General features: G+C 43.0%; 1 protein-coding gene across 54 annotated transcripts in view; it reads right to left on the minus strand.

Moving 5' to 3' along the window:
• The window catches only part of Rbfox2 (RNA binding protein, fox-1 homolog (C. elegans) 2), a 229,445-nt gene that overhangs the window by 21,621 nt on the left and 183,409 nt on the right, over positions 1–24,415 (minus strand). For 34 of the 54 annotated variants that reach the window (XR_003951446.1, XR_001781584.2, XR_384057.3 and 31 more), the window contains 4 exons: positions 16,311–16,457; positions 12,995–13,048; positions 4,967–5,059; positions 2,269–2,329 (listed from right to left, as the gene is read on the minus strand). Coding sequence is in view for 47 of the 54 variants with exons in the window: in XM_030248831.1 (XP_030104691.1) it covers positions 2,269–2,329; positions 4,967–5,059; positions 12,995–13,048; positions 16,311–16,457 (355 nt within the window). In the remaining 7 variants the exon portion in view is untranslated. The remainder of the gene's footprint in view (positions 1–2,268; positions 2,330–4,966; positions 5,060–12,994; positions 13,049–16,310; positions 16,458–24,415) is intronic. The other 20 variants (XR_003951448.1, XR_003951450.1, XM_030248832.1 and 17 more) reach the window with 4 other exon arrangements.

A 24,415-nucleotide genomic window follows, 5' to 3' on the forward strand; every position in this document is an offset into this window, starting at 1 on the left:
GCAATGCATGCTACCCCTCTAGTAGTTAATAGAACACCACAAAAGAACTTAAGAAGTAGGGGGCTGGTGAGATGGCTCAGTGGTTAAGAGCATTGAACTGCTTTTCTGAAGGTCCTGAGTTCAAATCGCAGCAACCACATGGTGGCTCACAACCATATGTAATGAGATCTGATGCCCTCTTCTGGTGTGTCCGAAGTCAGCTACAGTGTACTTATGCATAATAATAAATAAATCTTTGGGCCAGAGCAAGCAGGAACTAAGTGAGCAGAGTTGACCTAGCAAGCAGAGGTTCTAAAAAAATTCAATTCCCAACAACCACATGAAGGCTCACAACTATCTGTACAGTTACAGTGTACTCACATAAATAAATAAGAACTTAAGAAGTAGCTACTGACTTTTATATACAAAAAGCAACATACCCTGTGATTCTACTTTCTGGAGTGGCTAGCCCTTCACCCATTTCTCTCCTAGCCACTGCCATTGCTATGCGATGAATATAGGAATGGGGAGAAGGAAAAGCCAGTTATATCAAAATTACAGATTTCCTTCCCTTTTTTATTCTCTCACACTCTCCCCTCTCCTTCCCCCATGTGTGTGTGTGTACATGTGAGTGTATGTGCATGTGTACATGTGAGTGTGTGTGTGTGTGTGTGTGTGTGTGTGTCAGTGAGAAGACGACACACAGAGGCTGGCTTTCTCCTTTCACCCTGTGGGAATGGAAGAAGGATTCAGGCCATCAGGCTTGGAGTTAATTAAGTGTCTTATTTACTTACTGGGTCCTATCTAGTCCAGGCTATGTGCCCTGGAACTCATTACCCTTCTGTCTTAGCCTTCTTAGAGCCAAGGTTACAGGTGTGAGCCACCATTACCTGGCTGAAATACCTCACTCTCAAGCCAATCCTTTATTCTGATAAAAATGCTCATGAGGGCCAAGACAATGAATGGTTCAGTGAGTAAAAGCATTTACCACCAAGCCTGTTTGACGTCTGGGACCCAAGTGGTGAAAGGAGAGAACAGACTTATGTAGGTTGAGGGTGTTCTCTGACTTATACATGCACCTCCCAGAATGAAGAAAACGCTCATGTTGTGGGCACTCATGCACACACTCAGCCCCCAGAGCTAGAGTTACAGGTAGTTCAGAGTTGGGTGCTGGGAACTCATCCTGGATCCTCTGAAAGATCAGTTAGCCTGAGCTGTTACTTCAGCTGTAAATTCTACATTTTATAAAACAATTTAAATTCATTTTGTGTTAAGAGTATGGGTGTGTGTATGCTACGGAGGGCAGTGGAGATGGGAAGACAACTTCCTGAAGCCAGTCTTCTTCCTTCCTGTTGCTGAAGTGAGGCCTTTCTTGTTTCTGCCACTGTATGGCTTATTTCAGGCTAGCCAGCCCAAACTTTTGCCTAAGGTGCTGGGATTACAGATGTGGACCATCACACATGGCTTTTCACATAGGTTCTGGTTACTGAACTCAAGATTTCAGGCTTGCATGGGCTAGTGCTTTTTCCCTGAGGAGCCACCTTTCCAGTCCATCACTGAAAATTCCATTCTCACAAATGTTTATTACACTCACTATATAACTTGTCATCATGGAATGAAAAGCTACACCCTAAAGCCCTATGGCCATCACTGACAGGTCTTAGGGAAAGCAAGGAATCTAGAATTATAAAAGAGACTAGGTTTCCTTGTCACTAATCCAGATCACACTCGTGTGACAAGGAATCAGTAGGAAAGCACACCTGGGGCTCCAGGGCTACGTGGGCAGCAATTCCCATGTTACAAGGAGCTACAGAGACCAAGGAGGAGGGTGCTTATGGGCTACCTAATCTGCTTTAGCAGGGAGCTTCTTCAAGTGGCATGTACTGTGCAGAAGATGAAAGTTAATGAGAGGGCCAGAGAGATGGCGCAATGGTTGAGAGCACTGGCTGTTCTTCCAGAGGTCCTGAGTTCAATTCCCAGCAACCACATGGTGTCTTACAACCATCTGTAATGGGATCTGATGCACTCTTCGGGTGTGTGTCTAAAGACAGCTACAGTGTACTCATGTAAATAAAAATAAGTAAGTAAATAAATAAAAAGTTAATGAGAACAAAACACCTTTGTAAGTTAAAAACTTAGCTTAATTCTAAGGAAAAATATTAATCTGTAAAGAGAAAACACTCTTCTAAGAGGTCAAACGTGAATTGCAATGAAGGTCCTACAAAGTCATGAAAATCTCATCTATCTACACAACAACAAAGGTTCCCCCAGGCGCTGGTAACTCCTCACCATTTGCATATGGCGTGACCATCTTCTTGTTGGTCATGACCCGTGCTGTTGCATTATTCACCTAAAGATAACGAGCAGACAAGAGGGGTGGGGAGAGACACATTAGGGGACATAACACTGCTCACTCAGTAACAGAGCATAATTTAAAAAGTACATTTCTGATAGCATTTATATAATTAACACAGCATCATAAAATTTTCATAAATTTTAATGTGTTTATTAAATGAGGCTAACAAGAGTAAAATGTAGTTTCTTGTCTCCAAATAGAAAACTGAGGCTGTTCCACCATTCAGCACTGTAGAGAAACCGTGCAGTTAAAGTTCTCTGGACAGCCTTAAGATTTCACTTTACTGAGGGCAATTTGGAAAAAAGGAAATCAGGAACAAATATGTCTACAAAAGAACTTTGAAGCTTGTTAATAAAACGGAGGCTTGCCACCTGAGCCATGATGCTGATGTCATATCCTGTCCTGATAGTTTACCCCCCCCCCCCTTTTTTTAAACTGTTTGGGATTAGTAAAAAAAATAAAAATAAAAATAAAAAAAATAGAGGAGTCCCCATGGTGGCAGACTGTAGGATCATTCTGAAAATCATTCTGATTTTCTAGATCACAGGGGACACTCACTTAAGATGAAGTTTCTGAGGGCCTTTGGCACAGGGGCTCAGCAGTGAAGAGTGACTGCTTAGTTCTCCTGCCCTGTGGTCCCCTAACCCATAATGAGGCATGTGTGTACGAGGCTTTCTCCATGCTAAGGTGAGGAGAAATTGAGGGGAGGGGACCAACTTCAGAGCCTCATCACAAACTCAACCACAGCTCACCGTAAGCTTGGAGCTTATGGAATATATAAATGCGGAAGCTCAGGCTGAGGCTGAGATTTGCTATGTAGCCAGGCTCGCCTCAAATCTGCAATCCTCCTGCCTCGGCCTCCTGAATGCTTAGATTACAGGCTTGTGCCACCAAGGTCAGCTTACTTCGCCTCTAGGGATATACACTGTACTAGATTTATGTTAAGAAGACCAATTTTGGGTAAAAGTAGAATTTAAAAACATCTGATGTTTTGTGACCCTCTCCCCCTTCCTGTGTGAAGACAGCTTGAAACTCCATTTACTCGAGTTTGACCACCAGATAATGTAAACATTTCACATTTACAAAGAAAGAATGGGAGACAACAACGATGAGATTGAGAGCATGCAGTTAACACACACAAAGAAAAGAAAGAAACAACTGGGAAAGAAGAGGGAAAGTGAGCAGCAAGGTTGGAATGGAGCAAGGGCTTGAACCAGCTGCTAGAGCAGAAAGCCACCAAGCAATTCAAAGGAAGACCAGCCAGAACCAAGCAGACACTACCAGTCAGCAAGAGACACCCACAGCTCCAGACAGCGAGGGACAGGGAGGAAGAAAGGAAGGGGCAGGAATGGGAAGTCAGGGAAACAACAGAGTGGTAGGGGAGAATAGGAGAGAACATGAGGAGGGTGTCAGCAGGAAGAGCTGCATGGGCGGGGGCGGGAGGAGCTGGGGAAGGGGGCAGAGTGCATTAATAAAACCAGCCAAACTGGAGTTCAGTAACTCTGAGTAAGATGCGCAAGGGGGAAAAAAATCACCATGAAGTCAGTAACCAAACAGCTCAGACTGCTACAAGACAGGATGTACATCCAAAGTCCAGGCGACACCACCCACAGCAGTGGAAATAAAAGGGGCGGGAAGGGAGAGAAGCAAGTCAAACCACATCTGGTAGTGTTAATGTGAGATGGCAGATGGACTTTTTCTCTCTTAATTGTTTTGTGATTACATTTTAAAAAGCTTCTTCTCTAGCACTTTCAATTCACTTACCGCCAACGGGCACCGCCAGCATTGTGTATAGTTACCATGGAAAGAGTGAGGCAAGTGAAGGGCCCTAAATGCTAAACCATCGGAAAGGGGAAAAAAAGCAAAATATGCAGACATCTTACTCAAATGGTGGCTTTTATATTTAATACTTTAAAAAACTGGGAAAGGGGAGAGGAGCCAGTTAACCTTCAATTTGTTAGTCACTCTACGCTGGTGAGCCCAGGGCTGACTTTGCAATCACAACATCTGTCCATCAGTGCCACCAGCTGCCCCTGAACCCTCTGTTGAGACTGTTATTTGTCACCTTTGGAGTCAAGCCTTGAAGTTCTTGGTATTAAGTAAAATTTAAAATGATCAGAGTTTTGGATTCTGACCCCCCAACCACTATAATCATCTATCCACACTTATCCAACACACTTGGAGGGGAACTGGCCTCCAAGACACAATGCTACAAGCTAGATGGTTTTTAGACATTTTTGAAATTAGTTTTGCTTAGGCCTCATTATAGGAACTCAGAGTCTTGCAAACTGAAGCAAAGGAAAAAAAATCGAGAGCAGAAGGATGAACATTTTGGAAGAGGGAAAAAAGTGAAAAACAGGTAAGCACACATCCCCGCCCTCCAAATTAACCCTCGAACAACCAAGAGCAGGGGAGAAGCTGACAGAATTGTTACTTTTACAGTGTAGTGCAAGAAGGTGAAGACAGACACAGACAGGAGTGCACACAGACAGGAGTGCACACACAGAGATAGGAATGCAAACATGAACAGGTGTGCACACATGGACAGGACAGGGTCCAAAGGTGAAGTGAGGCAGTACACAAAGAGAAAGAAAACCATAAACGAGAAATTGAATTATTGAAGACATGCACCTCGATTTTACGGCCCTCTACCACGGTGCCGTGCAATTTCTCCCTGGCCCTGTCTGCATCAGCACTATTCTCGAAAGTTACGAACCCGAATCCCTGCATGCAGCGGGAGAAGGGAAAACATGCACATCGTTATATTGAAATACTCATCTCTTGGTAAACAGAAAACATCACAGTATGAAGTGACGCCAGCACAACTAACACCAGCAATTTCTTCCAAAGGCACATTTTTGATCCATGCATATTTCATAAAGGGAAATTTAAACCCAATAAAAGGATAAAGCACTGTAATAATAACAGTAACTTAATTAACTGTAATAACAATAAAATAAAATATAATGTATGTGAGGCCAGACCAAGACTAAGGTAGGAAGTTACTCAGGTCAAACTATTCAACCAAAAATCTGAACATACAAAATCAAACCAAACCATAAAGCTATTATTATTATTATTATTATGTGCACATGTATGCACTGGTGCAGGTGGAGGGCAGGGCAGAGATAGTTGCAATGTCTTTACTGACTGCTCCAACAAGCCATCTCTCTCTAGATGTTGTCGCCGTTGTCATCGTCGTCGTCTTCTTCTTTTTAACTGAGCACTGAGGATCAAACCCAGGTCCTCATGCTTGCAAGAGAAGTACTTTATAAACTCAGCAATCTTTCTAGATCCTGTTTTCTCTCAACTGACTCTCTGACCCTGAAATCCATACTTCTCTGCTAACTGCTGTGTAAAAACTCACATTCAAGGTTACATAACGAGACGTAAGGGAGTTAGCTCAACCCTGTTTTACCTGGGTCTTACACTACTGTCTTTTGGGAGAAAGATAACTTAAGACAGTAGTGAGGTCTAGTTCAGTGGGTAACAGCTGTGCAAGCAAGCATAACTATCACCGGAAATGGACAACTAGGATTTTGAGATTGGTACTTTATGGAAAATGTGTGTATGGCTGAATTTCTGGAAAAAACCTATATTATAGATCTGTTGATGTCTATCTCTGCTGTAAGAGGCAAATTAGTGATTTTTTCCCCATGAGGAAAAGCAGGAATAGTCACGTGAACAGGCATCAGGAGTGAAGAATGTTAGTAACAGTGGTTATCCACTGTTCAATAGGGAAGAAGCCATGAAGGAGGTAATGCGGCAGCTGCCATGTGGGTCAGGATTAGAATAATGTGTCCTGTATCAGATACAAAGACAGCTCACAAACAACAAGGCCAGGGGCTAACCTACCCTCTGCTCAACTCTGCTATTCCCAGGGACAGCTCACCCACCACAGGACGACAGCGTGACTATCTCATCAAGTGCCCATCCCCCATATCTATAACTTTATGTCACTTTTCTAGCATTTTACACCTGCCAAGGGGAACTCTCAGGATCCTCCGAGGAGTCACTGAAGCCTAACAGCACAGGTATGCCTCCACATATAAAACCCCATCCTAATCAGATTTTACAGAGCCAGGAATGGTGGTGTGCTCCTTTAATCTCAGCACTAGGGAGATAGAAACAGGCAGATCTCTGAGTTGAGGCCAGTCTGATTACAGAGCGAGGTCCAGGAGAGCCAGGACTATCCAGAGACACCCTGTCTCAATCAAGCAAAAATTAAACCAAACCAAACCAACAACAACAAAACAAAAACAAAAAACCAAACCAAACCAAACAACAACACCGACAACCCCCCCAACAGATCTTTATAAAAGCAAGGATGTGCTGATCCTCAGCAGGCTAACTGGTCGTGTTGGGTAGGTGGTGTCTGAAAGATTCCAATAGCTTATCTCTGCCCGAGCCTGAGTACCACTATAAATACCACAGGAGGGCAGGCTCTGTTGACAGAGGACAAATGAATCTTCACTGTGGTGGAATACTAGGGTAACTTTTTAGCACTCTCCTACAGAATGTATATACTGGTTGAAAATAGTAATAGGAAAGTATTTTCAGAAACAAATTTAATACTAACATGTTGTAGCCACTTTGACAACCCCGAGGTACTAAAGGCAAATTATGAAGGATGCCAGTCTCTTTTCTCAGAAGATAAACAGACTCTGAGGACAAGGAGCCAATTCTACCCAAGAGTCTATCACCTGGCAGGCAAGGCAAGCTGGTTTAAGAAGGCCAGGAGGTGAGGGAGGAGCTTGGGAGGGTGCCTGAGACGGCCAGAGACAGCAGGTCCCTCTGGAGCTGGACTTACAGGAGGGTGTGAGTTGTTTGACTTGAGTTCGAGGAACCAAACTTAGGGCCCCGTGCAAAAGTAACACGCACCTGTATGTAACTTGCCGCCCCACCTCTCCTGCTCTACATCCGAGCTTCTATGTCAACCTAAGAAGAATTATAAACTACATCCCAACTGCTTCTCAGAGTCACAACTCTTACGTCTTTGGTTAAGCCACTAAATTGTAAACTGACTCTAAAGTTTATGTGAAAATGCACACTTGGTTCTTACACTGTGACGGCCTATATGTGCTGTTTACCGACACCCAAACTGTACACACACCCTAGTACAACCATGGGGACAGTGCAGCAAGGACAGATGGAGTAGATTCATTCTAAAGGGAAAGAGATGATTTCAAACGAGAGGGAAATGCCCTCTGACATTCAGTGACTGGTAAGGAAATCAAAACTCAAACTTTGCCAGTCTGTGTGTGGCCTCTATTTACTAAGTGACATTATTCTGCAAGTCCTCACTTGCTTTCCAAATCCAACTGAGAAATGGCTCTGATATCTTCTCTTCCGGGATGTGTGAAGGAGACACCAGCAACACAGTGACTATGTCAAAAGAACAGACATGGTATCATAGGCACTGACAATTCTTGATCTGCAAATGACAAAGTTTAATGTTTAGTATCTATGTTAGATTTCCCAATAGTGACTAGTTGAGGGAAAACCTGCGTTTTCGACTGTCTGTATTAAAGTGTTTTATATTCTAAGATGATCAGATGCTAAAGGAAGTGCTAATCAAGATACCACAGACATCAAAACAAACCAGTGTTTCCAACAAGTCTTCCCTGGTGCAAGGAGGAAGAGGGCCTGTGTGATGGTTGGGACTCTCTAATAGGAAACAGAGGTAAGATTTCATTTTTTTTGAAGAAAATCAGACCCCGTGTAGGCAGAGTAATGTTCACCACCCCCAAATTCCTCACATCTTAATCCCTGAAGCTGCAGACTATGTTATCTTGCAAGGCAAAAGGGATTTTGTAGATACGATTAGATGAAGTGATTTCAAGGTAGGGAGACGAGCGTGGCAGTCCAGGCCCTCACAGTATTTATAAAGTAAAGGAACACAAGCATGCGGGACCCCAGAATCCAGTACCAGCAGCTTCTAAAGGCCAGGTTGCTCACACTGGCCCTGAAAACAGAGGGGGCTGTAGCAGCGGGCATCCTCCGGAGGCCCAGAAGGGCGAGGCAGGGATTACAGCCACAGCTTTTCTGGGCATAAGGGTCACCCACAGGAAAATCTGCTCCAGAAAATCAGGCTTTAATGTACCCTATCCTTCAAAAATGAACTGAGAGTAATCTCAATTTGAATCTTTAGTCTTAAGGGGGAAAAAAAAAGCCATGTCTAAATTCAACACATTTTACCTGAGCAGTTAAAAATGACCATAAAGTTAATTTTGAAATATTGAGCTGAACCTGCACTAGTCACTAGTATAATAAATATACCATGTAATTTGTAATAAAAGTATTACTCAGAAAATTTTACTTTGTTTGTTTGTTTTTGAGACAAGATTACCACCTACGTAGTCCTGCTGTCCTAGAACTAACTCTCTATGTAAACAAGGCTGTCCTCAGAGCTGTACCTGCCTCTGCCTTCCAGAGTGTTGGGATTAAAGGTGTGTACCACCACACCCAATTTACTATTAAATTCTTAGTTCAAGTGTGTAAGGCAATGGTTTTTATTTAACCCCCATTAATAAAAATAGATAACAAAAAGTAAACTTGTTTTTCATTAAGAAAAGATGTAACATTTGCTTACACTAACACTGCCCAACAGAACCAGTGCCTCGTAGACTTTAAGTCTTGACAGTCACATTAAAATAACAGAAGGAGATTAACAACACATTCAACCTAGTGTATAACACGTTTATCATCTCAATATGACAGCAATAGGAACACCCCACCCATGCAAGAGGGCCGGTGTTCTCTCTGTGCTAAGCCTCTGTAGTGTCAAGTGTGTGTGTATAGTGCAAATCTCAACTTAGACTCCTTCATGTCTCTAACCAGTGGTGCCACAGCGCACAGCACAGGTCCATACAGACTTGTTTTAGGGTTCTCAGTCCTGTCAATGTTAATGAAACTGCTAGGGTTGCACCAGCAGCTTCCCAACTGTTTTAGCTGTACTTAAACAGAGCATCATGTTAGGTGCACGGCTGTGGTCCAACTTCCATCAGAAGAATAGTGTGTTCCTACCTGCCTTGCCACCCATTTATCATAACACAAAGGAGCCGAGTAACTGTCACCTTTTTGGTCTGGCCTCAGGGTGTAATAAGTAACAATAAGTAACAAGCAATAGGATAAACAGTGTAATATATATATATATATATTTTAATTTTGTATAAATTTTGAATTTTTCCATCTCAGAAGAATGAGAAAGAAAATTTACCATGTAACTTTAAAGGGAGAAATCAAAAGCAGATGGATCTCCTGGGTATGGCCAGAACACAGAAATTAAAAAATAAATGAAAGAAAGAAAAAAACAACTAAAACCCATAAAGTGGTAACAAGAAAAATAAATGAAGCCTTCTGGACATACACATTATTAATTCAGTTTTAAGTACAGTAGAAAACATTTCATGCCATCATTATCTATCAGTTTTACTGACAATCATATAGGCCCACTTAGCATTCTTCAAAGAGAATCTTTTGACCATGTTTGGAAGTAATAATTTCTCTTCATGTGCAATCAAAAGCCAAGGCAATGGCTCTTGTGTCTGAGGAGAAGAGTGTGCGTCTTCCACACTCGGGCCTGTCCTGAGGGATCCACCTGAGAGAGGGAAGGAGAACAGCTCGGGCACAAGTCAACACATACGGCAGCCACCACAGAGACGGCTTGGTAGCTGGTGACAGTGAGTGAAGAGAGTGGGAAGCCCCACGCTCAACAATGGGACGAACTCAGGAGAAGGTCCTCGGGCATGGGATGCTGCTAGCACAAACAACTAGAGCACAAGGATCCTGGGCCTAAAGGGCAGCCATCACTCAAGAGTTCTGAAGAGTCTGTGAGACGCCAGGGTGGGAATAAAAATCAGACTCACGGGTGGGCACCCTCTGGTACGTTTGCTTTTGACTTCTACTTCTCATTAAGAACCTGCTTTTCCTCTAAAAAGATACTTTAAAGAACCTACAAGGAGAGTAATACTGTAGTTTATTATTTCAATGAAACATCTTAAGGAAGATGGGTATTACAGATAGCTGTAAGATAACAGGAATAAACTTGGGCTAATCTAAAATAAATCATCATCTATCTAGGTTACCTCATGATTATGTTAACATCCTGCTGCTCCCAGTGAAACCTGAGACTCCAGAAAGCTATGTGTACCTCACACTCACTTGTCTAGATCCCCGTTGGGGAAATGAGCTCTTTTTTAGGGACAGGAGTATTCTCATATATTTGATTTACACATTTTTAAAAGGCAAAGACTATCTTTGTTTCAGCTGCTCAGAATTTTTAGACACAGCTGTTTTTATAGAGAAAAGAATAAAAGGACAATCAACTCACACGGAGTAATTTAAGAAATACTATGTCACAGCCTATTATCCTTTGCATAATTCAAAGGACAGGCAAAGCAAAAGGCAACAGTCAAACAGGAGGCCATCAGTGCTTTGTGGAGTACAGTGAACTCCACAGGAAGTTCTAGGGAGGATGAGCCGAGGGTGCAGAGAGCACTGCTCACCATCTTTCCAAATGAACTCACTCTAAAGAAGACAGCTTGGAGATGCAGCTCATGGCCGAGGGCTTGCCTAGCAAGCCTACGGTCCTGGGCTCCAGCACAGTGAGGGGAGGGTAATTTTCCCCTCTAGGATAATTTGGTTGAACACTGATTTACACGTCACCACTATCACTTATGTCAGACTTATTTATGACTAATTTTTTTCATTACTACCTAAAAATTTTAATAAAGCTAAATTCTGTATATAAAAGTACTCTGTTTAAAAGCCAGGGCAGGGCAATTGCTAAAACCTCAGTACCACAATAAAGTCCTTCTGAAATTTTATAGTCAACTCCAAATATATAAAAGAGAAGCCTGGTGTTATAGTACATGCCTTTAATCCCAGCGCTCTGGGAGGCAGAGGCAGGTGGACCTCAGTGAGCTCAAGGCCAGCCTGGTGTACATAAGGTTCCAGGGCAGGCAGGGCTGCATAGTGAAGCCCTGTCTCTCAACAAAACTAAACGAAAACAAAACAAAACAAACAGAAACAAAAAAGAAAAAGAAAGGAAAAGTTTATTCTTCCTTTTAGTTGGATCCCAAAGGAGACATTAGGGATCTGACTCCACAATCACATTTTGGAAAGCTTTGGAGTCGGGTTCAAAGGTCCCATGCAGGGTTGTCCCTGCCCTTGATGCAGGTCGAGGGTGATTCTGAATTCTCTGCTTCACTCTGGATACACCTGACAGTTAGCCGTGTCTATACTGCCACTGCCAAAGACAGCAGGGGCAGCGAAGACGCTGCTTGGAGCTACAGAGGCAACACACAGCTTTAGAGTCCTCAGGGGGGAAAAAGGCAGGCAGGTGCAATTATTTTAAAATGAAGTTACACGGGAGAGGTAACTGGTTAAGGTGAGATTAAATATTGGTAGCAGGTGAATCCTGAAGTCAGCGAAAGCCTTTAGAAAGATCAATTTCCTTTGCTTCACAAGATTTCAACCTTTTTTTTCCTTTAAGGAGCAATTCCTTAGGCCTGGGCACCTGCACTGGCCTTCTGGCTGGGATGCTTAACAAAGGCTATGTGACGAACACACAACTATCTCAGTTCACCACTTTGGATGACCAGTGTGGTCAGAGACCGTACTTACTGACCTCACTTTCACCTTCACTCATGTGCTTCAGCCTCAGGACCATGGGCTTTCCCACTGCAGCTAAATGCTTAGTCAACACAGATGTTCACAAGTACAAGCATCACAAGTTTGAACAGACTCTACTGTAAGATACTTACCAGGTTAAATGCTGGAGGAAGGTCTGTATAGACATATTAATCTTTTTTCTGTTTGTTTTAACTGAAAGCTGGAAGCTTAAAGTATAGTTATCTCTTTAACAACGAATAAATACCAGTTATTGGACACTCTATAAGGGAGGCAAGAATACTGAGGCTTCAGAGTGTGTGTGTCCGTGCAGGTGGGGTGGGCGGGAGCTGAGGGCTAGCAACTACTGCAGCGCAGGAATCTGCAGTGGACCGCAAAGGTAAATGTTAACTCATTTACTGCATTCAGCTTTTCCTTAAATTATCTCTTAGGGCTTCAGTCATGGCCAAGAGCTATTTTGAAAGAAGCAGATATGACCAAATAAAAATTAGTTTTAAATTTACTCTTCAACAAGGAAAATAATTGAGACTGAAATGTCAGCCCTACACAGAACACGGTAGAGACTAGATACAGCAGCTGGCAAAGCAATACTACTGTCATCCTTAATATAAAACCTAACTTGTGAGCCCATTGTGGCTGCATCCCGAGGCGCACTCATCTGGATGGGACTCCAGGAGACAGAACACCTCACTACTCTGGGCTGGCTAACTGAGAGAAAACCCCTCACCGATTTGTTCTCCGCATCACCTAGGCATTTATTTCCCAAGCTGACTTGTTTCCTGGTGACTCCCGCTTTAAGGCAGGCCAGGCTGGCCGAGGAACCTTGCCTTCTGTCCTTGGAACGACCACACTCCTCTCTAGTTTCTCCTGCTCCCTGACACCCTCTCAATGTCACCAGCCTCTTTCTGGAGAGCCTAACCCAAGGAAGACATTTGGTAGACCTGTGCAGCATGGGACCCAATTCTGCGCCCTGCTCCAGTGAACCAAGTCTTAGGGAGCTGAGTGAGGTACAGACACAGGGCTTACCTTGGAGCCGCGCTCATTAAAGATTATTTCCACATCTAGGATTTTGCCAAACTGCTGCAGAGACAAAAACATAAACATTTATTTAAGGTTAGCCTTTGCCTAGACATTAGCCTTTTTTTTTTTTTTTCCGGAAGGAGACAACTTTTTTCTTCTTTGAACTAGTGCTCATTTAACTGCAAGTTCGTACATGTCAGGAGACCCAAAGTGCGCTCTGGAAAGCCCCTCCCCGGGGAGGGGCAGGACTTATGGTTTCTTCATTCCCTCAGGCGCATCCACGTCCACCTGTAGAAGCCACTGTCTGAGGACTGCACCTGTGTCGCCAAGGCCTGGCCCCTTTCTAACTACTGCCTTAATTATTTTGTCTCAATTGTAAAAAAAAATAAAAAGTTCTATCTTACCAAGCAGAATCAGTACACTGTCAGGGAGGTCTGCTCCCATCCCGTCTCCCTTAAAAATTATACAAAATTCAGGTAATATAAACACCATGGAAAAAGAAAGCAGAAAATAGAAATCAACCATGGTCTTCCATGCTTTTCCTCAAACACACAGACATGGCACCAGATGCATGCCACATACTGCTTTTGTCTTTTGAAACTGTGGATGACTGACCCCAATAAATATGTATTTGTTGCAATTTCTATAGGTGACACAACGCTCTGTCACTCTTAAAACAGCTGGACATTAAGACCCCACTTACTTGCCATCTTAATAGTTCTGTAACAGATACCAGGAACATTTTAAAGTAACAATCTGTTCAGCAATTATTTAACTATTTCAGAGCTAAAGGATACAAAACTCTATTCTACTGCACACCAAGAAAGAAATGATGACCTTAGGAGGCGCTAGCAGGACGACCTGCTAACCCACCGCTTGAGGGGAGGCCATGGGGCTCTCCCTGGCAGCACTGCATCTGACTTGTCCCGTCACTCCCCCTCCCCTTAACTGTTTCATTTGAATTTCAAACCAAATTATAAGGTTTGGAGGTTGGAGAAAAAGCTCTGAGAAATAGAAAAATATAACCCAGAAATGCTGTTTTCATATTAATGTGTCATTGTCTCAACCAGTAAAGCATGCTCAGATTCCGTGCATAGCCTGTAAGAACTAACATGGAGCGTTAGCATTTTTAAAAACCTTTTCTATTGCACTACCCCCCAACCCAGGTTCTCTTTGTGTGGTTCTGGCCTAGCTGCCCTGCAACTTGCCCTGTAGATCCAGTCTTTTATAGAGATCTGCTGCCTCTGCCTCTTAGGCAATGGGATCAAAGGCGTGCACCACCACCATTGCATTTTTATCACATCTTTTTATATAAAAGTTGTGTTATTTGTGTGTGTGTTTATGTGTGTGTATGCATGCCCATATCTGTGCGGGTGCCCCTGAGGACCAGAAGAACTCTTGGGCCTGGAGTCACGGGTGGTTGTGACTCAGCACATGGCACTATGGATCTCAGCAACAGTAGCAAAGGGCTCTCCAGCTGGGCCATTCCCCAGCTCCTTCGGAACAACTTTTTGGAGCAAGGTCTGCCCTCTTTTTATAGTTACGAACAGAGCTGAGGTAGGTGTGGTGGAAGTTCATAGAGCTAACTGAATGCAGCACGAATTCCTGCTCTTTCCCAGGGTTACTGTTTAAGGATGGGAGTCAACCATGTGGAAGAAAAGAGACACCTAGATGTCATTTGAAAAGAAATGAAAATTCCCACTTTATGCTTTAGGAAAAGGTATGAGCCAGTCTGTGGAATCACTGAAGGCCTAGGCGGCCTTGGAAGGCCACTCTCCCTCTGGTTTAGGAGAAGCTCCTGCCTGCCATTCTCAACACTCAAGACCAGGTCTCTGTCAGAAGAGCAGCAAGCAACCCATTCGCTCAGGACACGCCTTCACTCATGTGACCTCAGCCTGGTTGCTGTCCTTTCAATCTCCACTTCTCTCTTCTCTTTGAAGATGGAAAACAGCCTGCACCATGCTATGTGGTGAAACTCATTAAGTACCCCAAGATCACACCTAAACTCTGACCTTTTCTTTAGTGGCAAAATACATCCAGGTACTCAGCCGTGACAGAACTTGGCTCTGAGCCACCATGAAGTGGCTTGACCAATACAGAGTAGGGCATCTGCTCTGACAAAGCACCAGTCAGCTGTCCTCATAAATGTTTAGGGAACTATTGACTATTTCTTGTCCCAGGTCAAGTTATTCGCTAAAATAAAAGACAGCAACAAACAGACTTAGAAAAAATTAGCAGCTACTCACCTTCAACAGCATGAATTCGTGCTATTAGAGTTTTGTGTTTGCTGGTGATTTGGGAGGGTGCTAACAGCTGAAGGAGCTGATGGGTAGGGAACCAGTGTTCCACAGCATATCTTACATGCTGGCCTTGACACTACTGAGGGGAAGGAATGGAAAACAAAGCCCTGAGAATCACCTGCCTCTACAGGTGCTACTTCATTTTCTTCTAAACACTCAAGTTAGAGATTTTTAAATATAAATTTAATCTCATATAAACTTCAAATCAAGGTTTAAAAAGAGATGACATGAATCTCCTAAGGTCCTAAGCAGCCAGGATTTGATCCCGGGCTCTTTAAAATCCCATTCCATATCTGCTTCATTTAAACGAGCCTCCTGCAGACCTGAATTACCCACGCTTCACGTGCTGGGAGACAGTACAGAGGTAGAGAGTGGCACTAGTCATCCTGAACCAGAGACATAAGGAGGACAGTGAGGGTGGGAGGTGCTGACGTCAGGAGAATGAGCATGTCACTCTACTGAGAGCCACACAGAATCATGTGAGGATGGCGTACAGTGAGCAGGTTCACACTGCACTCTGGGCCAGCCACAGCACACCTGGCCACAGCACACCTGGCCACAGCACACCTGGCCACAGCACACCTGGCCACAGCACACCTGGCCACAGCACACCTGGGCTGTGCAGTATTCTTTAGGCGCCACAGAGGATTTCCAAGGTACCCACAGGTTTAGGAATCACACTATAAAAGACTGGATGTTTGCTCTTCTAGTGAAACCAAGACTATTACCGACATGTTTATTAAGGTTGGTGTGTGAAGAAGGTGGCCACCTCAGTGGATGTCACATCTTACAAGAACCACCTCAGTCCTAGACAACAACCGCAAGCAGCTTGTGTGTCCATGTGACAATCAGAAATGCAAATGTCTGCGGCAGGTAAGGGGACCAGGAAAGGTTTCCAGACAAACAACAACAGTGACTCAAGGCTCTCTCTTAACTTCCCTACGGTTTTACTAATGACTAGTAATACCTCTGATGGGTTAAATTGTTTTAATTAAATCCATAAAAAAAAAAATGAGACTTACCCCAAACATCTGCCGGAGGTCAGGGTCTCGGAAGCGGAAGGGAATATTAGAGACATGTAGTCGCTTGGGCGTAGATTTACTCTCTGAATTTTCACTACTTTGTGTCTGTGACTGTTGTCCGTCTGTCTGTGCTCCACCTTCTGTCTGCTAAAGAAATAAGTAAATACAAGGAACAATGAAAACCTACAGTGATCTCCTAAGATGATCTTAGTGTATTTCTGCTTCACTGTAGTAACTGTCAAACAGAAGACTGCAAGCAAACACTGGTAACTGTCCTTTTAAAGGAGAAAAGGCCCGAGGTGTCATTGATGTTCAAAATGCTTCTAGTCTACAAACAAAATTTGGGTTTTCTGTTTATTTTTAGTATATTAGCAAAATGGGGCGCAGGCAGTGGCCCTCTCGTTTGCTGAAGCCCACATGGAGATGTAAAAATAGCTCTTCTTGTCTCAGGCTCTGAGGAGAGCCTTCTATTTTGAGACCTCTCTGTTTTGAAAACAAAGCATCCTTTGTGGTTGGTAGTAGAGGTCACTGACTCTTCAGCTTTATCACCTCAGACTGTCAAGGAAACCAGTAAGGCAGAACTTTTAACACTCTATTCTACTCTTATTGGTTTTAGAGTTTATTATGCTGCTGCCAAAAAAAAGTACTGCAATGATATTACTTATTAATGTAGGAAAACATACTGATGACAGTCTACTTGCCTAAAAATTGAGGCAGCTTGTTATTTCAAATTCACCTTTATTTTTATCTCTCTGATTTAATTCCAGATGACTCTGGTATTAGGGACCCTCATGTTTCCACTCTAAGGCTTTATGGGACCCTGGCTATTAGACAACACACTGGTCTGTTTGTTTCCATGGTGACAGAGCATGAACATCCTTTTCTTTTAAATTTTACTGTGTCTTTTTGAGTGTATGCACTGGGGTTGGGTATGAACCATCTCGCCGGCCTCAGGGAGTAAACAGTTTTAATGAAACATACCAGATACACATCTGATCTAATTTTTCCCACACAAAGTTCTCTAAGTTCCTAAGTTGATAAACAGTATTTGATAGGCATTTACATTTTATAGACATACTCCTTGTAGTCCTCATTTGGTAATTTAGCCTTATATTTTTATCATTTCATATACAGTGCATGCCAACCCTGACAATTTGAGCTGATTAAAACATCATGCTCTTAAGGACTGATCAGCTGCTCTTGTTGTCTGACTTGAGACAGGCTGAGTGTAGTGATTTTTCTGGGCACAAACTCTTGGCTTGTGTTTAAGCTGAAAACCCTAAATCAGAGGTGCTTTTTGGGTTCATATGTTAGCAGCCACCTTGAAATGAAGGCAATGACTTAAATATAAAGGATAATCAAGAATTAACTTAGAATGAACATTTGCTTTTTAACTATTAATCTAAAGATGGCAGCTTTGTACTTCATTTCATATGGGCCTTGCGGGTGCCTTAAATGTGCAATGGCTTATATGATGTAAAAAGGGATGGGCTATTAAGCCATGCTTTGCAAAAGTGTAAGGTTTTCAGCTGCCAATGGGAGCACAAGGCAGACTAAAAACAAACTCCATGGAAAGGCGAAACAGCACCATGGGTACCAGCACACAGTCAAAGCAAGAAGCATCAACTGTAACTAAAGCGGATTGAAGCACCTTCTATTTGCCTCTTCCATCTCACAACTGGATCATATAAACCTCTTCAAACTTTAAAAGCACCAGATTTAATCTTCAGAAAGCCAATGTGCCACACAAAATTAAAAGATTGGTTCTACAAGCTCTAAGCCAGTTTTACATATGACTTACATGTGCCACCCATGTAACCAGTCATGGTGCACACACATGGCAGGGTAAATAGGGAGGAATGGTTATGTCAGAGGATGCTGATGGAGGCTTGTAACTGTTGTTCTTGAGGGCTCTCTTCTGTCTTAATGACTAAACGTTAGAAGGTTTTAAACTGCAGTGCTGATTCTACAGTCTGCAGTGAACACTTATTAGCTCTAGAAAAATGTGACAGCCATTTCCAGAATTTTTAAGTCTTCTAAGGTAATTTAAAATGGAGATTTGCTGGGAAGGCTGTGGTGGTGATGGTACAGGCTTTTTAATCCCAGCACTCACAAGGTAGAGGCAGTTGGATCTCTGAGTTTGAGGTCTGCCTGGTCTAGAGAGTGAGACCCAGTTTCAAAAACACCAACTAAGCAAGCAATTAACTAAAAAAAACCAACCAAATAAGTAAATAAATATTTAAAATCAGTAAAAATACACAAATCAGGAGCTGGAGAGATGGCTTAGTGGTTAAGAGAACTTGTTGCTCTTGCAGAAGATCTGAGTTTGGTTCCCAGCACCCATCCTGTGGCTCTCAACCCTCCAGGAACTCCATGGAACTCCAAGGCCATGGATCCTGATGCCCTCTTCTGGCCTCTGCAGGTGCCAGGTGTACTTAGTCACACAGGGAGACACTCAAGACACTGAAATCATAAGCACAGGGCTGCATGAATCTTCATCAGAAAATATATTTACAAAGCTATGAAATCAGAGTAAGAAGCAGGGCCCACTCCAACCGTCAGTCCTTGTCAAAGCCATCACTGTGCTAGTTTGCATACCTGCTTTCCCTTCCTTAAGGTACCCCACTGCATAATAAACAGAATTTATCTGAGCTGCTGCCTGCTAACAGTAATGTTCCCGTGAGCATCTCATCCTGTCTTTTTTCTTTTGGTTTTTCGAGACAGGGTTTCTCTTTATAGCCCTGACTGTCCTGTCCTGGAACTCACTTTGTAGACCAGGCTGGCCTTGAACTCAGAAATCTGCCTGCCTCTGCCTCCCGAGTGCTGGGATTAAAGGCGTGCGCCACCATGCCCCGGTCATCCTGTCTTTTGGTAGTGGTTGCATACTCACCCAGGAATGGGCCAGTTAGGTCAATGTCATATGTGCATATTTAGTCACCCAATCAAAGTGGCTCTACCGTGCTGAGCCCGCCCCTGCTGGGCATGTGCTGTAGGCCCATGCAACACAGTTGTTGGAGCTATTTTGGTGGGAAACAATAGCTTCACAGTGAAGCTTTTCATACATTTTTGGGACATAGGTAATTTCCTGTGTGATACTTATACAAATCCTTTATCTCAATTGTGTCCGGATATTGCTTTTGCTTATGATTGTAGGTGTTCTTTATAAAACAAGTAATGAGCCCATAAGTATATGTGCTGCAATGATTTGATTGTTTTACTTACTGAGTGTGTGAGCAGTGTGTGTGTGCTCTGTGTGTGTGGCTGCACTTGTCCATCTCACCAGTGGCCTTCAGGCAGAGGCTCCTGCATCCTGAAGGAGCTTCAGACTGTCTTTCCTCTCCTTAGACCATCTGGTCCCCCTCCCCTCTCCTCCTACATAATTTTACTGAAAAAAAAAAAAGAAAGTTCCTACAGGATAACTGTAACTGTTTCTTGAATGCATACTGGATGTTAGACCTGACATAAGTTACTAGCTAAGTATTTTAATGTAAAGTTTCAATAACCCTACATAGTAGGTAATTTGTTTTTAACAAACATAGTAGGTGCTATTTTAATTCTCATTTTCCTGATAAGGAGTCTGAGGAACAAAAGACTAAGAGGATGAGCAGAGAATGAGGAGCCAAAGCAGATGTCTAGAGTTAGTATGAGGTGAAGCAGAGCAATTCAGGAGAAGCCCAGACAAGCCAGATTGAACCAGCTCGTGTGGAGAGGCCTTTTGGGCAAGAACAGCAGAGTTAAACCAGCCAGCCAGAGATCAGAACGAGCTAGGAAGGGAAGAAGAGCTTCTTCAGCAGTAAGTCTCAGAGGCTGAAAATATTCCAGGCCTAGATAAGATTGTATGGAGTCTAGAAGCCTCCAGGACTAGGTCTTGGTTAGCAGACAGAGACAGGAAGCCTCTAAGATGACAATGACATCAGCTGAATCAAAGGTATTTACAGAGCTTCAGTCCCTCTCTCTACAGGATAACATACAGTTCCTGTAGGAATTTCTGTTTTTCAGTAAATTCATGTAAGAGGAGAGGGGAGGGGGACAAGGGGGTACAAGGAAAAAGGACAATCTGAAGCCCTTTCAGGATGCCTGTAGCATTCATTCCCTTGGAAGATTTCATGGCTTTATGAAGAACAACACACATGGTTCCTGACTATGTTTTCAGTGGGCAGAGGGGTCAAGGTTCCATAGGGTCCTTTCCACGGGGTCTTTACAGCCACTGTCAGCAGTACAATGGAAAGGAACTGGTTCTGGATGTGCATACATAATTCAGTACAGTCCCAAGACGGGGTTTTCAAGCTGCCGGAGAGGCAGCACTCAGGAGCTACCATGTCAACTGCTTGTTCTTTAGAGCGGTTTCTTTCCAGGCTAGTCTTGAACTCCTGGGATCATGCAGTCTCCTGCCTCAGCCTCCCAAGTAGTTGCCACTACCCTGGCTGAAATTAGGTAATTATCAACCATTTCTATTTGGGTAGATTCACAATCTGCAGAAAAAACAAATTGCTTTAACTTTTATATTATATTTCAAAACTCATGTTATTTAAATCCAATTTTGAGTTAAGAATGTGAAGTGTGTGTGTGACACAGTAAGCGTGTGCTATGGTGTCTCCTTTACAAGTCCAGGATTGGACTCATTAGGCATACAACAGCAAGTTTGATCTCAGCCTTGTGATGAATTTAATGCCAAAGTAAAACCAATTGGAAAGACCACAGCCTTTAAATGCAGGTTAGTGATAACTTTAGATGCATCTATGAATGCACACATGAACACACTGAAAACCACAAAGCAGCATGCTTCTAAGAACAGGTCTGAGGTGCCAGACATCAGCTGGTGTTCTTTGGGAAATCTGGGGACACTAAGCAAAACATAGTCTTGGGGTCCTGGCTTTTCCCCAACCTTGCATGTCTCACGCGCAGCACCCATTTACCTAGTCATTTCCCCCACTCTCCTTTATGAAGTAATACAAAGTTTTGCTATGGCCCAGGCTGGCCTTAAACTCACAAGCCTCCTGTTTCTACCTCTAAAGCACTGGGATTTCTGCAATGCATTATCATTATCCATTTTATCTTAAAATCCAGTTTGGAAAATCCTGCTTTATCAGAATGGATTTTAGGACACAAAATGACGACGGCTTACTAACTTGCACTGATAAGTCAGTGTCTTAGTCAGGGTTACTATTGCTGTAACGAAACACCATGACCAAAAGCAGCGTGAAGAGCACAGGACTTATTTCACTCTCAGTTCCATACAACAGAGTGACTCTTAACCTTCCTAATGCTGTGAACCCTTAATATAGTTCCCCATGTGGTGGTGATCCCCAACCATACACTACTTCATAACTATAACTTTGTTACTGTTATGAACTGTAATGTAAATATTTGATATGCAGATGGTCTTAGGTGCCCCCCCCCGCCCCCGTGAAAGAGCTGAGAGCCACTTATATTACAGTTCACCACGTAAAGCAGCAGGGCAGGCGCTGACGCACAGGCCATGAGGGGTGCTGCCTACTGACTGACTTCCCATTGTTTGCTCAGCTGGCTTTCTTATCCAACCCAGGACCACCAGTCCTCTTCTCAGGTGACTCCAGCTTGTATCAAGTTGACATAAAACTAGCCAGGACAGTCAGAGACTCATATACAATATCATATACAAACAGTACTTTAGCCAACGTGCTGAGTGCTGTTCTGATAAATCTTTTTTAAAAAGTTCCTAAATATTCATTATAGTCTTATCACCCTTGTGATATGTGAGATGTGGAAGATGGGTTGGTAAGCCACAGCACTGCTGTTTCTAGTAATTTTTTGGCTGGGTCTCTTTAAGTGACAAGGGCAGGCAAGTGAGGAAGTTATGGTGTGCCCAGCAGAGCAGCAGGTATGGAGACAATTCCATAACTATGTGCCACAATAGTATCTTGGCTCCTACATGGTCTAAAGACATTTTTTTTTTCCTATTGTCTGAGTGTAGCATTCTGTGGCAACTCTTGATTTTCAAACTAGGAAATGAATAACCTACTTGCCCACACTGAGACAGCCAAACTACTCAGAGGCATCGAAACTCAGAAGGTGAAAGATACAAAACATTCTTGTTATGAGTACACTGACAAAGGATGTGGGTATTTTATGTAAACTTAATGTATTCTACCTACTTTTTAGGTTTTGAGGAAGACAAGACTCATGGGTGCCTGAGAAGTGAAAGTCTCTAATGACAGACCAGGAGCATGCTAATGACAGCTATGATGCAGGCTGAAGGTAAGAGGACCCAGCGACATAAAACATCAAAGAACTGAAGCAGCCCAGCTGGCTGGTAAGTGCCACACGTTGGTTGTACTGATAGCAGGCCAACGACCTGCAAGGCACCATTCAGAGTTATCATTAGATAAAGGCAAGTCTAAGTGTTAGTAAGTCAACCATGAGAAAGTGGCTTTGATTCCAGAGAGATGGGACACAGCAAAGCAAAGGCCCTATGAGGATGGAGGGAGGTTGAGCTCCTGTCACTAGAGTGTGTGCTGAGACCTGCCCACAGTAGACTTGGCTAATGTATGAAGAAATGCTATTTCCTCAGTGTTCTACCTTTAACTCACCAGCAACTCTGTGCCACACTCTTATTCATCAGAAAATCAAACTCCAACTTTACAGTGACATGCTACTGGGCCTTACATCTAGGCCCACTACAGCTGAGTCTCTACCAAGCTCACACTGAGCATGGTTGTTTCAGAAGAGCCTTGTTCACACCAAATACACTGCACTCAGAACATCATGCTGTAACTTTAAGCATGTACCAAGTTTATCATCAACAGAAAGGCTTCGATGTACAATCTTACTTCTACTCTCTATTTTTTAATGACCGGGTTTAGCTGTGCTATTCAGGCTGGTCTCCAACTTGATTTTCCTGCACCTGTGTCTTAAGGGCTGGGATTATAAGGATTGCACTACAAGCCCGATCCCTTTCAACTTTACGTTACAAAGTATATCCTGTGGATTTATACCTATTAGTATTTACCATTGTGAGAAATATTTTAAAACAGAAATTTACATAGCAGTCACAAGCCTACTGTTTTCATTTTTATGAAAAGTTAACTATTTTCCAAAATAACACTTAGTTAAATATTAGTGATCTCCACAACATGAGCATTTGTTCTGTTTGATACGTTGTTCTGACCCATAGACTGCTGAGAACAGTCCTCTTGGAAAACTGTGGGTTATTATCTTCGATAACATACCCACATTTGACAAGTGGTGGCTTCTCGCTGGTGATGGACTCTGGGGCCTATCTCACATGCACTAAGGAGGCAAACATTCGACCACTGAGCTAGCATGCTCAATAGCAGTCTCTAGAAGGCTGATGGCAATGTCAAACCAGGCCAATAAACTTCTCAGGCTATTTCTTAAGCTACTGTTGACTAGACAACCAAGTAACTTGTGTGCATCTTTCATTCATGCGTGATTTTATAACATTCAATATTTGTAAATGGTGAAAACTATTGGTTTACTTCTATCTTTCTAGGTTTTTCAAGATAGGGTTTTTCTGTGTAGCCCTGACTATACAGGAACTCCCTGCCTCCTGAGTGCCAGGACTAAAGGCTTGTGCAACACTTAGTTAAATATTAGTGACATTGGACATTTCACTGCATTTCACCGAACCGCCCATCACCTTATTTGCTAATATCTGTACTGATCCCATTGGGAAACTCTTCAAAGTACAGCCAGAGATCCCTAATGACAGGCACACAGAGTGTGGGGCAATCTCATTGCTGTGCAAACATCAAAGCTAGATACAACAGCCCACTGTATACTTAGGCTTTAGAGCAATGGTTCAACCTTCCTAATGCTGCGACCCTTTAATATATACAGTTCCTCATGTTGTGGTGGCCCCCAACCATAAAATTATTTTCATTGCTGCTTCATCACTGTAATTTTGCTACTGTTATAAATCATAATGTAAATATGATATGTAGATGGTCTTAGGTAATCACTGTGAAAGAGTTGGTCATTGGACCCCTGGAGGGGACGTGACCCACAGGTTGAGAACCTGATCTTCCAGCAGGACTCTGTGGCACCTATGTCACTGGATTAGAGAAATTTTCTGATTCCACTATAATACTCTTTTTCTTCTTAAA

This window comes from Mus musculus, chromosome 15 (genome assembly GCF_000001635.26).
Source record: "Mus musculus strain C57BL/6J chromosome 15, GRCm38.p6 C57BL/6J".
NCBI lineage: Eukaryota > Metazoa > Chordata > Mammalia > Rodentia > Muridae > Mus > Mus musculus.